At 34.6% G+C, this 17200-nt stretch overlaps 2 protein-coding genes across 6 annotated transcripts in view; both read right to left on the minus strand.

Moving 5' to 3' along the window:
- TTC33 (tetratricopeptide repeat domain 33) overlaps window positions 1-851 on the minus strand; it is a 40984-nt gene extending 40133 nt beyond the window's left edge. The window contains exon 1 of one of the 2 annotated variants that reach the window (XM_076007991.1): window positions 235-851. The gene's annotated coding sequence lies outside the window, so the exon portion shown is untranslated. The other variant, XM_076007992.1, reaches the window with a different exon arrangement.
- A 3216-nt stretch (window positions 852-4067) lies between these two features.
- The window catches only part of PRKAA1 (protein kinase AMP-activated catalytic subunit alpha 1), a 30094-nt gene continuing 16961 nt past the window's right edge, over window positions 4068-17200 (minus strand). For all 4 annotated transcript variants that reach the window (XM_012777786.3, XM_076007990.1, XM_012777785.2 and 1 more), the window contains 6 exons: window positions 14916-15060; window positions 13238-13325; window positions 10610-10834; window positions 7918-8404; window positions 7601-7727; window positions 4068-6950 (listed from right to left, as the gene is read on the minus strand). In XM_012777786.3, coding sequence (XP_012633240.1) covers window positions 6706-6950; window positions 7601-7727; window positions 7918-8404; window positions 10610-10834; window positions 13238-13325; window positions 14916-15060 — 1317 coding nt within the window. In that variant the 3' untranslated portion in view covers window positions 4068-6705. The remainder of the gene's footprint in view (window positions 6951-7600; window positions 7728-7917; window positions 8405-10609; window positions 10835-13237; window positions 13326-14915; window positions 15061-17200) is intronic.

Genomic DNA, 17200 nt, shown 5'->3' on the forward strand with positions numbered 1-17200 from the left:
GGGACCAACCTTCGTGCCCCGGCTGTGCCAGACCCCGTCGCGTTTCAACTCTGACTTCTGAAGCTCCTTTCTTCCCTAAAGCAACACCCACTCGCCTCGTTTTCCTCGGTTTCCTCCTCTTCCTCCGCTTCCACCGCCGACCCGGCAGCCCCAGCTACCTAATAATCACTCCCGCGATCCCGTGTTTACATTGCTGCCCACCGGAAGCGGAAATTCGCACGCCCGACTTCCTACCTGCCTGCTTTTGATGCGTGGTTTCCAAGATACGGATTTGGCCGACACCTGGGGCGACAGTCCACGAGAGCGAGCAAAGGAAAGATTATCAGTCTTTCTCATCCGCCAATCCCTCCTCCAGGACCACAAATCCCAGATGTCACTGCGGCCGCCTCACCGCGTTACCTTCTGGGATTCGTAGTCGGGGCCGCCCGGCCGGGAGCGCCCTCTAGCAGCAGCCGGGAGCGTCTGGCGCGCGGGGATGCTGAGGGGGAGCGCGGGCAAAAGCGCCTGCGCCGGCTGAGGAGCGCGGGGAGGAGCCGCCCGCCGCGGCGCGTCCTGTGGGCAGGTAGAGCAAGCCGGGGACGAGGAAAAAGATTCTGAGGGGAACTGAAAGGCTTAAGATATGGTCTTATCCTAAAGGGGTTTGCAACCTAGCTGATGAGGCCTCCTGGACGCAGAGAACAGAGAGGCAAAACCCTATTAGAAAGACTCAATGGGTGCGTACCAGGGAGGGTCATAGCTGAATTGTGGGCTTCACGTCGGAAGTAAGCAGTAAGTTGAACCCAGATGAGAGAATTATGGCCGGAATGTGTCTGTGGGTTATGTCGTGAATATAAATAAATGGGCAGATATAACACCAGCAACTAATATTGTCAATTTATCCATGTAGCTATTAATATCTTTTGCAAAAGGAGACCCATATTTGGAGATCAGGCTTTCTCAACCTCAGCGTTATTAACATTCTGAACTGGCTAATTCTCTGAGGGGGGAAGAGGGCATCCTGTGCATTGTAAGGCGCTTAGTGGCATGTCTAGTCTCTACACAGTACATCCACCACCACCACCAATTGTGACAACCAGTGGTTTCCCCAGTTAAATGTACCCTGGAAGAAAAACACCCTTTCAACGCCAAAAGTATTGCCATACTAATATGAAGGCATTATTTTGCCCTTTTCACAAAACTGGCATTTGCACTGATGACGGAAAAGCAACCGTGGGTAAAACTGCTGGCCCTTCAAGCAGGAATCATGGTAATGACACCAAACTCGTAGTCATTGTATTCTTCGCCACCACACACACACTCACAGTAAGAAAAATGAATGCCTTCACTCAAGCATATCTTCAATGAAGCTGTAAAAATTATTAAGAATAACCGTTGAGTACACTTAATACCTTGTGTCAAAAAAACAGTAAGTCCTCATAAAGTACTTACTAGAGTATGATGAAGTGTAATGTCTCAAAGAGAAGTATTTGTGAGATCGCATTCTAAACTAGATACTTTTTTCATAGAACATAACTTTTATTTACAAGAACGACTTACAATCTGGCTATTCAGACTTGGCTATTTGACAGACTTCTCGAAAATGAACACAGGGAACCTACTACTTCAAGAAAAACAATTGAAAGACTGGGCGCACGGCGGCTCATGCCTGTATTCTAGCACTCTGGAGGCTAAGGCGGGAGGATTGTTCAAGGTCAGGAGTTCGAGACCAGCCTGAGCAAGAGTGAGACCCCATCTCTACTAACAACAGAAAGAAATTAATTGGCCAACCAAAAATATATAGAAAAAATTAGCCAGGCATGCCTGGCTACAGGCGCATGCCTGTAGTCCCAGCTACTAGGGAGGCTGAGGCAGGAGGATCGCTTGAGCCCAGAAGTTTGAGGTTGCTGTGAGCTAGGCTGATGCCACGGCACTCTAGCCCAGGCAACAGAGTGAGACTCTGTCTCAATAAAAGAAAAAAGAAAAACAATTGACAGTATTGACAATGATAAAGATTTTAGGCAAAAATTATGATTTTGGAAAAATTGTATTCACCAAAAGATCTTGGCAGCTCCCCAGTACTTCCAGACTTTTCTGATATCACTTGAGATATCAGATGTGACTTTTATTTTTATTGTTTGATTAGATGCATTAACATTTGTATGACCTACCTAAGTGAACCACTATTTTCAAAATGATCAATGCATAACTGGGCTAGCCTCCACGATGGCCTCCAGTGATTCCCACTCCTGGATTCACATGCTTGTGTAGTTCTCATCCCAGGGTTGCTCTGTATTACCTATAGAATAGGGCAGAAGTGATAATATATCACTTCTGATATTAATTATAAAATACACTAGTGTGGTAACAGTGTTTCTTAATCTAGGTAGAGGTTTACATGGCCACATTAACTGTATACCTGAAACACTAAAAATTTACTGAGCCAAATGTTTATTTGTACACTTTTCTGTTGATGTTATACCTCTATACAAAGTGTTAAAAATATGTATCTCCCTAACAAGATGCTCAGAACAGGATTGGTCTATGGTCACATTTGTTGTGCCATTGGTTCACAGTAGCTATATGAGGGGATAGTTTGCAGAGTGAATAATTAATGGTGCTTGAAAATGCACCCCTTTGTAGGGGTCTTTCCTTAATTTTCAAGTAACTCAACCTTGACTCACCTCTACTCTGGTAAAGGCTACTTCCCACTAAGTTTTTTTTTTTTTATTTTGGCATATTAAGGGGGTACAGATTTTAAGGTTTCAATAAATGCCCATTTCCCCCCTCCCCCCACAAGTCTGAGTCTGCATCATGACCATCCCCCAGATGGTGCACATCTCACTCATTATATATGTATATACCCGCCCCCCCACTAAGTTTTAGTACTTCACCCACCATTTCTCTTACTTTGGTCTGTGATCTTGATTTGCTTATTATATATTTCATTCATTTCCCACACTTTTTATAGATAACGTGATCATATTCTAAGTTGCCAAAAATCCTCTAAATTTATCACAGCTACCATCTATTGGCATTTACAATAAATCAAATGGTTTATTAATATTTACAATAAGCAAAATAATTCTCAAAATATTGAAGTTTCAAACAAGAGAGTTTCTTATACTATTTTGTACAGTCAAGGCAAACACCTAGAGCAATTTATCAGTCTCCTAAAATTCCACTATGCTATTCTTAACACTCTTTAGCACTGTTTTCTTTTGTAGTTTTAAAGATCTAGAATGAAATTTAGCACAAGCCCTGCCTAATAATGCCATAGGGATACAAAATTTAATACTAATTGAATTCTAACAGTAGTGGAATTCTAACCAAATCTAAATGTCAGGCAACTGTTGAATGATAGCTGCTTTGGCTTTTATTGTATATATTTTAATATTTTATTTAGGTGGTTGAATTTTGTATGAAATCAAAACTAATTCAGTTGAGACAAAAATCACAATGTTGGAGTACTAAAATGTGGTCCACCACTATATTTTAATATTTAGGTACACTGTTAAAAATAAAGGTGCGCAGATATTCAGCCATGAACAAGCTTTTTTTACCCATTTCATTTTCCCAGAGGTCAGAAAAGCAAGCACATTGTAACAGATGAAGTATGAAATTTTTCTTTATTATACCATCTTTCTAAGTCAAAGTACTTGAAACTGTATATTTAAATATACTCTGGCCAAAATATACATGAACCACAAAGATTGGTATCTACCTTCTACCACTTTACAATTATGTTGTATGTGGAATTCATTCATCTTGTCAGTACTCACGATGAAAATAAGATTTCTATTGTGGATGGAGAAATGGGGGAAGGAATTGAGAAACAAAAGATTTGGACAACACACATTTTTCTTTCATTACAAAGATGCCTGTTGGAACATAGATGAATGGAGTTCTACATCTAGCCACAGACTACACCAAATATTAATTCAGTGTTTGACAGCATCACTACAAGAGCAAAAAGGGTACTGAGGGGCAAGGAGGGAAGGATTTTGTATAAAATCATCTAAAATTCTGAAAAACTATAAAAGCATATTAAGAAAAAAAAATAAAGAGCAATGGAGTTTATTTTGGTGAAATTACTTTAAATTAGATCTGATATATTAAGCTCCCATATGCCCCAACCTGGTAGAAAAGTTCCTCTCAATGAGAAATCAATTATTTTAATGGCAAAATTTTTACATATCAGTAAAATCTGTTATATTTAAAACTATGTATACAGTACATTTCTGGCAAAACCTTATACATCTTTCAGTTGTCAAGACAAAGTAAAAATATGGTTGCATAAAATCACAAAAAATATAAATTGCTGAAAAGATACTAAAAAAAGATTAAAAATTATTTGCATTCACTCCCCTTACCTCTTCAATATTGGTAAGAATTTGCAAACTACAATAAATTTGTGAAAGTCCTGTTGCAACCTTGACACACTTAACCAAAAGTTATTTCAAATATCCAAGCTTAAAAAAGAATTTACTGCAATAATCTGTGCATTTATCATACTATTTGTACAAGTGCAATATTTAAATATCTTCAAAATAAACCTCACTAAAGGAATCACAATAACTTATAAATGAAGCAAAGTTTACAAAATTAACAATTTTTAGAAGGTCCTATTTAACTGGTTCCTCCTTTTCTTCCCCTCTCCCAAGAGCTTATAGAGACATTATTTAGTTCTATATACAAATCTGTAACTTTAAAAATACAGTCTTCTGTTCTTAATATCAGGAACATAATGCTGCATTTAGAGAACTTAAGTGAAATCAATATCCTCAAACCAGAGGGCCATATAAAATTTATAAATACAGGTTTTGAGCACATATTTAAATGAAACTTCTATTACTTTGTACAGCTTTCAAATTCAAAGTTGAATAGAACAAACTCTGGACAAAAAGAAACAAGATTTTTCTGTTGAATTCAGTGCATGATTTTTGAGGTGCTGGAGTTAAATCTGCAACTAGAGTAATCATTTATGCAAGCTATCATGACATTTGAGTACATTCTCATCTGGTTACATAGATGCTCACTGCATTTGCCCAAAATGATCCTAAAATACAACAATTCTTAAAATAGAAAAAAGATAGCTATGTTGCAATGGGAAAAATGCTTAATACCAAAATAAATCAATATTGTGAAGCTAATATAAGGCAATATGAGTGGTACAATATTTTTTCTTAGCATACACATGATACCAATTTTATATGAGGTGACTTTAAATCTTCATTTACATGTATTATGTGATGCTATTATTAAGAGTGAGAAAAAGAAAATATAAATGTAAATCAGAGATCTTAGGAAGATTAAATATCTTTAGACAGTTCCCATAATGCTTATTTTTTAAAATAATTAAAAGGCAAAACAAACGTGACCATTTAGAAGAACTGATTTGTTCCACATTTTATCAAAATAATGTTGTATTTGACTAAAGAGATATAACCAAATGCAATATGTAAACTTGAATATGAACTATGAAATAACCAGCTATCGAAGTAATTTGGAGGACAACTGGGGAAATTTAAATATGGATTGAGTATTAGATGATATTAGGGAATTATTAATTTTATATTGGTATTATGATTTTTTAGGAGAATGTCATTATTTTGAGGAAATACTTAAAGTATTTAAGGGCAGTAAGTATATCTGTAACATCCAAATAGTTTAGGACAAAAAACATATATGTACACACACACACACATACACACACACACGCATATCTGTATCTTTATACATATATAGGTATAGAGAAAACAAATATGGCAAAACACAATTGTTGAATCTAAATGGTTGATAAACATGTGATCACCCTATATTAATTTTCCTTAAAAATGTTCATAATAAAATTTGGGGGGAAAAGTCATATTCAAGCATTTAAAGTTTGTAAGAAATATTCTTTCTATGTACTGGATCAACTTTAAAAATACATAATCAAATGACTACACATTTTTGCATACACTCAATACTGACTGATATGATAAGCCAGAGGATTTGTGAAATTGGCAAAAACAACATGATTTATTTACAGTATATGCAACTCAGATTTAATAACAAAAAAAAACACTTTATGTACAGAATATAGTGGGACAAACTGTAAGATTAACTTTTCACTAGAGTATCTGAACATATATATTCTGTGTGTTTTGGGACTTTATGAAACTAAAGAAAAAAATTCAAATTGGGCCTAACATCTGATACAACCACACACTATAGAATTTTAAGAGGGAGATATGGAAAAAGTTATCCAGACTGTTGTTACTGTTAGAAGATACTAGTTATAAGTTAAGGAGCCCAGGAAACAAAATCACCTATAAAAGGTCTCTGGGAATTGTAGGCAAATATTTACTGAATGAATTTATGAAGCAAATATATAACACATCAACATGTAATAATATATAAAGGCCTTTATGGTAAATTAATAGTCTCAAAGCCCTGTGTACACTAAGTATAAAATAGCCAAAATTCAAGTGAGCCTGAGAGACCTACAATCCATTGTGTATATTATGCTATATGTCTACTGAACGATGAACAACAAAATGATCTTAATTCATTTCCACACATTAGGCTTTTAACTATAAATCATGTTCCAATCCCTGTGCAAACTGCATTCCAAAGGCCAATCCTCAGTTATAATTATGTATAACTTGATTATAAATGGAAGCATTTGGCTATGACTTATTATGCATGCTTATTGCTATCAAAGAAATAAGCAAAGTTTTAGGTTTACTGTGCAAGAATTTTAATTAGATTTGCACACATCTCAAAAAATTCTATTGTGTGACTTCCAGGTCTTGGGGTTAAGTCAACAGGAGAAGAGTCAAGTGAGGTCACAGATGAGGTAAGAGAAACTTCTGAGGATTTTCCTTGAGCCTCAGCATCTGAATCATTCCTTTGGCAAGATCGATAGTTGCTAACTGATCCGGATCTCTGTGGAGTAGCAGTCCCTGATTTGGCTTCTGTAATTTCATCTGGGTAAAAAAAATTTCAATTTATTATAGTCTATGACCTACCCACAAAATTTTTATAACAGTATTGAATTTGCTTCCTTAAGTGAGACCAGCTATCAAGAGCATGTTTATTTTATTTTAAATACAAATAACAATGAGCCTATGTTAAACCACTCTCCTTTTTACACACAGTATGTACTCTTGTAATGGCTGATCAAGACTGGGTATAGTATGTAGCTACTCATCAGCTGCAATCCAAGATTAAGAACCCAGTAAACTAATAACCTGGAGCTTAATAAACATCATTCTCTAGCAGTAAAAATTAATTCTCCTATATTAAAAACATAGTGTCAACACACTTAATATTTGGAAGGTCTCTTGGAAATATCTTAACCCCTCATTTTATTGATAAGTAAACAAACCCAGAGAAGTGACTTGCCCAAGGTAACAAATGAACAGAAAGGTATGTCTAGAACTCAACTCTCCTAACTCTCAGCTCAGTGCTTTCCACTCTTCACTTTCTTTTCATATTTCATTTAAGGTCCTATAAAACATCAACAGTTCCAATGAACAAAAAATCTTAGTCAAGAAGCTTCAAAAGAATCAAAGACTAAAAAACCAAGTAACAAGGTCTAATATATCATCTACATTGCTTTGTGTGATGTACATACCATCAATACTACGAAAATCCAATAAGTAAGTTCTACTATCCACTTGATATAATTGTAGACTCATTTTGGAGTATGTGCTTGTCACAGGATTCTTCCTTCGTACACGCAAATAATATGGGTTTACAACCTAGAATATGGCATGAAAAAGATGAAGTCAAAAGCAATTCTTCTATAAAACATTTTTATAGACTATAGGTTTGCCAAGTGTGCTAATAATCAAAATGTTCTCTCTTTTGCTTATTAAGATAGCTATTTTTTAAAGCTTTGAAGAAAATTAAATTAATAACATTTTTTAAAAAATGTTCTTTCTTTCTTACCTTCCATTCATAATCCAATTGTTTAATTGCTCTGCATACTTCTGCCATGATATCATTTGGTCGACTCTGACTTCTAATTCCTAAATGCCATTTTGCTTTCCTTACACCTTGATGTTTGGATTTCTGTGGATTTAATTCATCGAGAGTATGACGTGCCCTTGGTGTTTCAGCAACCAAGAATGGCACTCTTTCAGGATGGGGCCGAGTCAGATGGTGATCATCAAGAAAAGAATCAGGTGGGCTTGTCGCCAAGTAGAAATCTTTGGCTTCATTCATTATTCTCCTGTTATCTATTATGAGATGGTAGGCAACTGCCAAAGGGTCCTGGTGATTTCTATTATAAAGGCAGCTGAGAACCTCCTCTTCTGAGCACTCAAATTTTTCACATACTTCTTTTAAGGCTTCATCATCAATCATGGTTGAACTATATGATGGATCCTCAGGAAAGAGATATTTTGGAAGGTCCTGTTTAAACCATTCATGTTCCCTGAGAAAAAATGGCAGGGTGAGGAGGATTCTGAGTAGAGCTGAGACTGAAAGTAACAGTTTAGAGAATTTAGGATATGAATTCATTTATATTTATACCTATATTGTATTATTTTTTACACTTTAATTTTCTTTTTCTAGTACACACTTCATTGTATATATCAAGGGAAATGTTCTGGTCTCCCTCTGATTTTATGGGTGAGAATGCATTCACGTAGCAACAGAAAAAGAAATGTCTACACTTTTATTTAAAATTTTAGAATGAAGTCATGTGCGGTAGCTCACGCCTATAATAATCTTAGTACTCTGGGAGGCCAAGATGGGCAAATTGTTTGAGCTCAGGAGTTCAAGACCAGCCTGAGCAAGAGCAAGACCTGTCTCTACTAAAAATAGAAAAGAAAAAAAAAATTAGCCAGCATCATGGAGAATGCCTGTAGTCCCAGCTACTCTGAAGGCAGAAGCAAGAGGACTGCTTGAGCCTAGGAGTTTGAGGTTGCAGTGAGCTACGATGACACCATGGCATTCTAGCCCGGGCAACTGAGCGAGACTCTGTCTCAAAATTAATAAATAAAGTTTTACAATGAATGACAATGACAAACAATGAAAAAAAACAGCTTATTTCCAGCTGAGAGAGAAAACATAATATGGGACTTCATTTTAATACTCTTTTGATATAATATTAAGTGAAAATAATGTAACAACAAAAATAGTAGACAACTACCATTTATTGAGAACTTATTGTGTTAAACACTTAAGTTAAACACAGTAAGTACTAAACACTATACACTATACATTATCTTCCCTCATCCTCAAAACAATTCTACAAAGATAATAATATCCCTTTGTTTTAAATGAAGGAACTGAGGTTAAAATATATCAAGGAACTTGCTCAAGGTCACGAGGACAGTATATGGCAGAACCAGGATTGCTACCCAGTTCTATGGACTCAAAAGGATATGCTCTCCGAATGATTTCCTATTCCAATTCCCTAATCTCAAATATAAAAGGACTTCTTTAACCTGACCTATGTCAAAACTATGACAGAACTAAAAAAAATCAAGAGAGGAAAAAACCCAAATGAACAATGATATCTTCTGGGTGATGGTACTAAAGATTAGTTTTATTGTCTTCTCTATTTTTCTGGTGTTTTTCTAATTGTTATATATTACATCTTAATTGGAAAAAATATGTAAAATATAAGCAAAACCATTTCTTAGATATTTTAAAATATAGAGAATGATTTGTCCTTTCCCTCTGGTAGTAAAATCACACCCTGCCTTTCATGGTCTCTTTTTTGGCTAATCTAAAGCATATGGAGTAAATGGAAAGTAATCAAGGTACAAGTTCCACATCTAATCTTTCCTTGTTCATCACCCTAATGCTTTCCTATTTGCTATTCCTAGATCCCTATCTGATTTCTTTATTCCTTCTCCCTTGATCCAAGAGAAATATGTGGTATATCCATTAGCATACCAAAAGAGAAATTTCCATGGGAGGAAAAGAAGGAAAGGAAATGATGGTAGAAGAAACAAAGTTTGCAGTATATATTTTTTAAGTCTTCCTCAGAAATGGCTCACTTAAATTTGAAAAGATCTGTCATCATTACTTCTGCTTTATTTAAACTATTAGGTTGAATCATATGAAATTGGTAAGAGTAGCTTTTACCAAAACAGCAATTTCATGTGATTCAATATATACTACTAGAAAAAACATACCATTGATTCAATTAAAATTTTCTCATTCCTTGTGATTAAGGAGGAAAAAAATACCGTAATTCATGAGATTAAAACTGAAAGAGCAATGAATTTATTATTAAAAAATATTAATCCTAATAATACATTAAAGTCAAATATGAAGCATACTATGAAAGTTATTAAAAGTTCATTATAAAGAACTACTACAAAATTTCATTAACACTCCACTTGGGTCCTTTTTATTTTTCATTAGCTTTTTATTTAAAATTTAAAAAGTAATATAATGTTCACTGTAGTAGTCTCAAAATAAAGATGCATAAGTAAAAAGTGAATGCTTTTCCTCCTACCAATCTTACTTCTCTAAAGCAACTTGTTTAGTATCTAAAATAGATAAATGTGTCTATGCATTATTTTCACATAAAATTTACATTACACTATTCTGTAACTTTTTCTTTTAGTTAACTTATATTATGGATATTATAGATCTAACAATTTCCAAATTGCTTTATTACCTGATATCTTTGATTGTGGCCCTCTTCATGGGATCCACCTGCAGCATGTGTTTCAGAAGGCTAATCACAGAAGGATTTAAATACTGAGGGGTATAAAAGATTCCATCACATATCTTCTTAAAAAGAGTTGGCACATGATCATCATCAAATGGAAGGGTTCCACATAATAAAGCATAGAGAATAACCCCACTGCTCCATATATCTACCTCTGGGCCTGCATATAATCTGCAACAGGAAATATCAATTGGATTAAATAATCATTTGTAACTTAAGAAGCAATCAATTAATCAAAAATTTCAAATATGTATATTTCATAAAGAATTAGTAATCAAAAGATGGTGTTTATAGCCACTGCTGCACACTACACATAAAGATCTTATTTTCATCAGTATTATCTTTTTTTTTTTTTTTTTTTTTTTTTTTTTTTTGAGACAGAGTCTCGCTTTGTTGCCCAGGCTAGAGTGAGTGCCGTGGCGTCAGCCTAGCTCACAGCAACCTCAAATTCCTGGGCTCGAGCGATCCTTCTGCCTCAGCCTCCCTGGTAGCTGGGACTACAGGCATGTGCCACCATGCCCGGCTAATTTTTTATATATATATCAGTTGGCCAATTGATTTCTTTCTATTTATAGTAGAGACGGGGTCTCGCTCTTGCTCAGGCTGGTTTTGAACTCCTGACCTTGAGCAATCCGCCCGCCTCGGCCTCCCAAGAGCTAGGATTACAGGCGTGAGCCACAGCGCCCGGCCAATCAGTATTATCTTTGAACACCAAGTTAAGAAGTTTTGTAAATTACAGACCATGGTAAAATTCAACTTTACTACAGCCCTCAAGGGACCCAACCAATAGGGCCAAACTGTGAACAAACATATCACTGCTGAATTAAAGGAGAGATTAAATGATGTTTCCTCAACTGAGAATGTTCTCTAATGATAGACTCTGTACCCACTATTCATTATAACTGAAGACCCCTTACACCAAGGTAAAAGGGCCCGAGGCTGTGGAAGAAAGCCAACCTCACTGATTCACAGAAGATTTTAAAGTTCTATTTGCAGTACACTGTAGCCAACTGCACTAACTAGCTGCAGACTAGTTAGATCACCCATTCAAAGTATGGCTTCAGGGAAAAGATTTCTTTAAATTGATACATTGTTGAACTGATCAATAAATACTCTTTTGAAAGCAAAAGTTCCCATTCACCTAGACCTTATAGAAAGACCTTATCCAAAGTTGGAAAATTAAATTTCAGTAATATATGCATAATTGCAGCACATTTCTTTTTATTTATTTAATTAACAGTGCCCACAGTATCCATGTACCGAATTGTTTTCTTTCCAGAAGAATTAAGATAAACACAAATAAAATAATTTTAAACTGAATTTTAGACAGTAAGTTCATATAAAAAGATAATGATGAAACTTGATAAATCTAAAATTAGCTACTCCTGCCTTATTCATGGCCATGACTTTAAACAAATCTCATTTCTTTGAGCAGTCTATCTAGGCAAACAAGATTATGAAAATAGAAAATACTACAATATTTCTGTATTCTGAGTTAATCAAGATGTGAAATATTAAAAAAAATGATTTAGATGAAAAGTTATTAAAAGTTTATTATAAAAGCTAGTAAAAAGCTTCTCTATTTTCTTTTCTCTTTTTTTGAGACAGAGTCTCACTCTGTTGCCCGAGCTAGAGTGCCCTGGCGTCAGCCTAGCTCACAGCAAACTCAAACTTCTGGGCTCAAGCGATCCTCCTGCCTCAGCCTCCCTAGTAGCTGGGACTACAGGTATGCGCCACCATGCCCGGCTAATTTTTTCTATATATTTTTAGTTGGCCAATTAATTTCTTTATTTAGTAGAGACGGAGTCTCGCTCTTGCTCAGGTTGGTCTCGAACTCCTGACCTTGAGCGATCCGCCGCCTGCCTCGCCCTCCCAGAGTGCTAGGATTACAGGCGTGAGCTACCACGCCCTGCCGACTCTATTTTCAATTTCAGTGGTTTAATAAAAAACAAGGAGTTACTTTCTAAAAAATTAAACTCTTCTGTTTTCTAAACTATTCAAAAAGCTGCACTGTACAGTATATGAGTATACATTAATGAGTATACATTCACGTTCTCACTGCTAGTGGTTAGTAAACTGAGAGGTTAGAATTCTTACAGTATTAGTCTCCAAAAGATTTAAAGACTGAAGTTTCAACATCAATGAAGTCTAAACTAAAGCTAATACGAAAAGCCATTTAAGGAAAAAAGAAAACAAAAAGCTACATATTACACATTTAATTATTTAAGTAAATTGTAAACCATTTCTAACTACTATATATTTCCGTATTATTCAAGTTTTCAGTGTCTTACCTACCTTTAAAACTCACTAGTTTTAAACCTGTAATTTCTTCCAACAGGAAAAAAATTAAAATACTCTTTTCCTTAAACCAACATTCTCCTCTATAAATGGAGTCCTTAACCCTTAGTCACTTACAATGTTTTATTCTTAAAATGAATACTCCTGGATAAGAAAAGACTAAGCCTTATATTTCTTTCCTTTCACTAGAATTAAATATGATACTATTAATTAACAAAATCTAGAAGCAAAAGACAATTACAAATGTTTTGGTGATAGGAGGGTATCAAATACTACCTTCCTGAAATTACTTCTGGTGCAGCATAGTTGGGTGAGCCACAACTTGTTCTTAAAAATTCGCCATCTGACATCATGTTTGAAAGACCTGAAAGTGCACAAAATCAGCTACTCAAGATTTCCCAAGGACAAAAATAAAAACAAAACCCCATTAAATAATAAAATTGAGTTTCCATTAAAGTGATAAATCATCATTTTGTTCTTCAACAAAATTCTATAATCTTTACTGTTCCCAAATATTCTGCCATTATGCCCTAAAATGTGCAATCTGTTTCATATAAAGTTAGTGCATTGTTGGAGTTTTTAATGAGTATACATTAAGCTATTGCTTACTAGAATAAACTTGGTATATTTAACTTTAATTAATACAGAAATTGCTAGGGAAAAATAATCTAGAACAGAAGGATTAAAATTCAAAGTTTCTATTCACCCTGTTCAGATTCTTCAAAAAATAACCGTAATAATTTTGAATCTCTAAGTTACCTTATAGTTTTACTCCAAAATGAAACTTTTGCCCCCTTAGAAATACACTCTATAAAATCATGACAACTTATGAATAAGGAATTAAAATAATTTAGCCAGCCACAAAACCAAAACCAAAACAAACAAACAAAAAAAACCAGTTCAGGTTTGGCTGGCACTGTTCAGTGAATCTCTATAGAGTTACTTCATTTTATTTTATTTTATCTTATCTTATTTTATGGATGAGATCTCACTCTGTTACGTAGGCTAGAGTACAGTGGCATTATTATAGCTCACTGTAGCCTCAAACTCCTGGGCTCAAGCAATCCTCCTGCCTCAGCCTCTTGAGCAGCTGGTACTACAAGCACATGCCACCTTGCCTGGTTAATTTTTTATTTTTATTTTTTTAGAGACAAGGTCTCGCTATGTTGCTCAAACTAGTCATAAACTCCTGGCCTTAAGCAATCCTCCTGACTCAGCCTCCTAAGTCACTGGGAATACAGGTGTGAGCCACTGCACCTGGCATTATATATTTAAATATATATATACACACATATATAAATGTGTGTGAATTTATTTATTCAAAACTTAGGAAAATATTTATAAGAATTTCCTCTTTTTAAAATTTTTTCTTTCTAGACTACTGTTACTAATATAAAGGGAAAGAATTTCCTCTCAATTGAATTAAAACCAACCAAAGTAAGAGTTGCAGAAATTCATTTTTCTCTTCGATTTAATAATGTCAGTGGCAATTTATATAGAAAAATGGAAAAATAAATTCATTTTTAACAATCAAAGTAATGTTCTTCAAGGTAAAATTATGGTTTTTTATCATTTAAATTTTTTAAAGATAATTTTCCTCAAATAGTTCACCTTCTGGCTTTCAAAGTTTTGAATAATTCCATCCCAGTTTCTTTTTCTTTCCATACTTGACCAAAAGAACATACTAGAAACAAGTTTGCAACCTTCTCTTTTCAAATGATCTCGCTAATGCTGCCAACTTGAATTGGAATTGTTTACCAACTATCATAAAACTCAATTTTAAAGACATAAAGCTAAGAAAAGAGAATTCCTTAGCTTTTCTCCTTCTGTACGTTCATAGACAAAAAGTATGGATACTTTGAGATACTCAGTCTAATATATGAAAGTTATCTGAAGAATGCTACTTATGTTTGCTAAACATAGTGAACATATGAAACTATAAAAATATCCTTACCAAAATCAGCTATCTTTGCATTCATGTGTGCATCAAGCAGGACATTTTCAGGTTTCAAATCTCTATGGACCACCATATGCCTGTGACAATAATCTACACCAGAAAGAATTTGTTGGAACAGACGTCGACTTTCTTTTTCATCCAGCTAAGAAAAGCAGAGAGGCATCTTAAAGGTGTGTCTTTCAAAATAAATTCATTTACCTATAATTCCCCAACCTATAAAATTGCAAAATGCATAAAACCTTCCAAATGATTTTTACTCATGAGATATGTTTGACATGGGGAGGAGATAACATGCAGCACAAAACAGAAATGCTAAACAGATCCTAGAAACCAAATCAGTAACTTCACTTTCTAATAATATAATTTACATATGACTATATTGTATTAGATTGCCTTCCTTTACATCTCATTAGCTATTTCAAATGGTTCAAATTTGTACTTGAAACTTGGCATGTTTTGTCCTATAAATTGGAAATGTTTAATCTTTCATTCCTTTAACAAATATTTATTGAATACCTTCAATATGCTACACACTGTTTTAGATAATTCATTATATAGCAGTGAATAAAACTAAAGCCCTAATTGATGAAAATAGACAAATAAATGTAATGTCAAGGAATGATAATGCTTTGAAGAAAAAAAAAGCAAAATATGAGTACACAGAATGATGTTGGAGTGGGGAATACTATTTTAGACTATGAGGAAGTAACATTTAAGCACTGTTCGTGAACTGAACTTGCAAACAACCATGTTGTTATATCTCCTGAAATAAAAAGTGTTTTAATTTTAACAAAAAACCTTAATTCATTTTATAAAATATAAAAGCATTTACCTTTAGCATGTAATGAAAAAGCATCTTATGCTGCAACTACATTTTTTTAAATATTCTTTTAAAACTTCTCTATCCATATTTTCTTTTTTTATGATTTTTTCAACATAAGTGATAAACATTACGTGGACATGCCTGCTCCCAAGAAGTCATATTTAATTAATAAGCCAGTAATCCTCTAGGCAAAAGACTCTAAAATGCAATTCTCTAACACAGGTCATGAATTAACATTCGAAAACTAGACTTTCACACCTTAAATAGCCTGGATAATCTGGGATAAAAGACAAACTAGTAATTTCTTTTTAAAGAAAATTTAAAACTATTGAAGTACTATGAGATACCCTTCCTCTAGAAAAAAAATACTAATCCTTTAGCAATCTAACACTTTCATTTCTAGAGAAAATGGAGGTTTATGGAGAAAAAAAGAGTATCTGTTCAAAATATGAAAGAATAGGAGAAAACTTAGCTGGTTAAACAAAATATAAGAGGTAAAATAACTAGATAGGCTACAAAAATAAAAATTATACTCTACTCACAACAAATAACAGTATAAAGGATGAAGCAGGGGATATCTATAAAGAAAGATTACAAAAGTCAAAGCATATTTCCAATTAAACATGGCAGGTTGAATCTTTTGTTTACAATCCTTGAAACATCACTTAAATGACATCAGTGTAAATGAGGCATATAAAGACAAAAAGAACAAGAAAAGAGACAGCAGTAATCAAGAGGAGTCACCAAGCTGGACAGTGGTTGAACAACAATAAAGACTGAGCCAACAGGAGAAATCTGAAACTGAAGGTCACAGGGGTGGAAACCAATAAGACATAAACTTCTCTGCACATAGAACCCTGGAAAGGCTTAGAAATCGGAAACATTGGGAACTGCTGAAGGAAGTGAGAAGTAGGCTGAAAACAGGAAAAATGACTGAAAATAAGCTTTTAAACTCACCCCTACTGAGGAATAAGACCTACTTACAACTTGTAAGGCTGATCCAACTCTGTTCTCAAGGACACCAAGGCAGGGATCATAAGAAAACATGGGGATTAAGTGAAAGTGAGCATACTAACTAATGAGACTTGCAGCCCTTTTCCCCACTCAGCTTCTGAGGCACTGACAGCTAAGCTAATGCCTCCAAGGAAATTGGAAGATTTCTTTTGGAATGAATATCTGATTCAAGAAAACATATTTGTGATTACTGACATTTGGTGTACCCTAATAATATGAACAAGTCAATTACCTATTCAACCTATGGGAAAGCCCACCAATCAACAAGTTCCACTCCCATGAACATGGTATTTAGTACTTCACTCTTAAATATTAAGTGGATAACCAAGAATCACCAGATATTTGAGGAAAGGCCACACACAAAGGACAAAGACAAATAAAATGAACAGAAAAAAAATAGGAACAGAGAGCACAAAAGGTACATAAACAATATGGAACAGAAGAA

This window comes from Microcebus murinus, chromosome 11 (assembly GCF_040939455.1).
Source record: "Microcebus murinus isolate Inina chromosome 11, M.murinus_Inina_mat1.0, whole genome shotgun sequence".
In the NCBI taxonomy this organism is placed as follows: Eukaryota; Metazoa; Chordata; class Mammalia; order Primates; family Cheirogaleidae; genus Microcebus; species Microcebus murinus.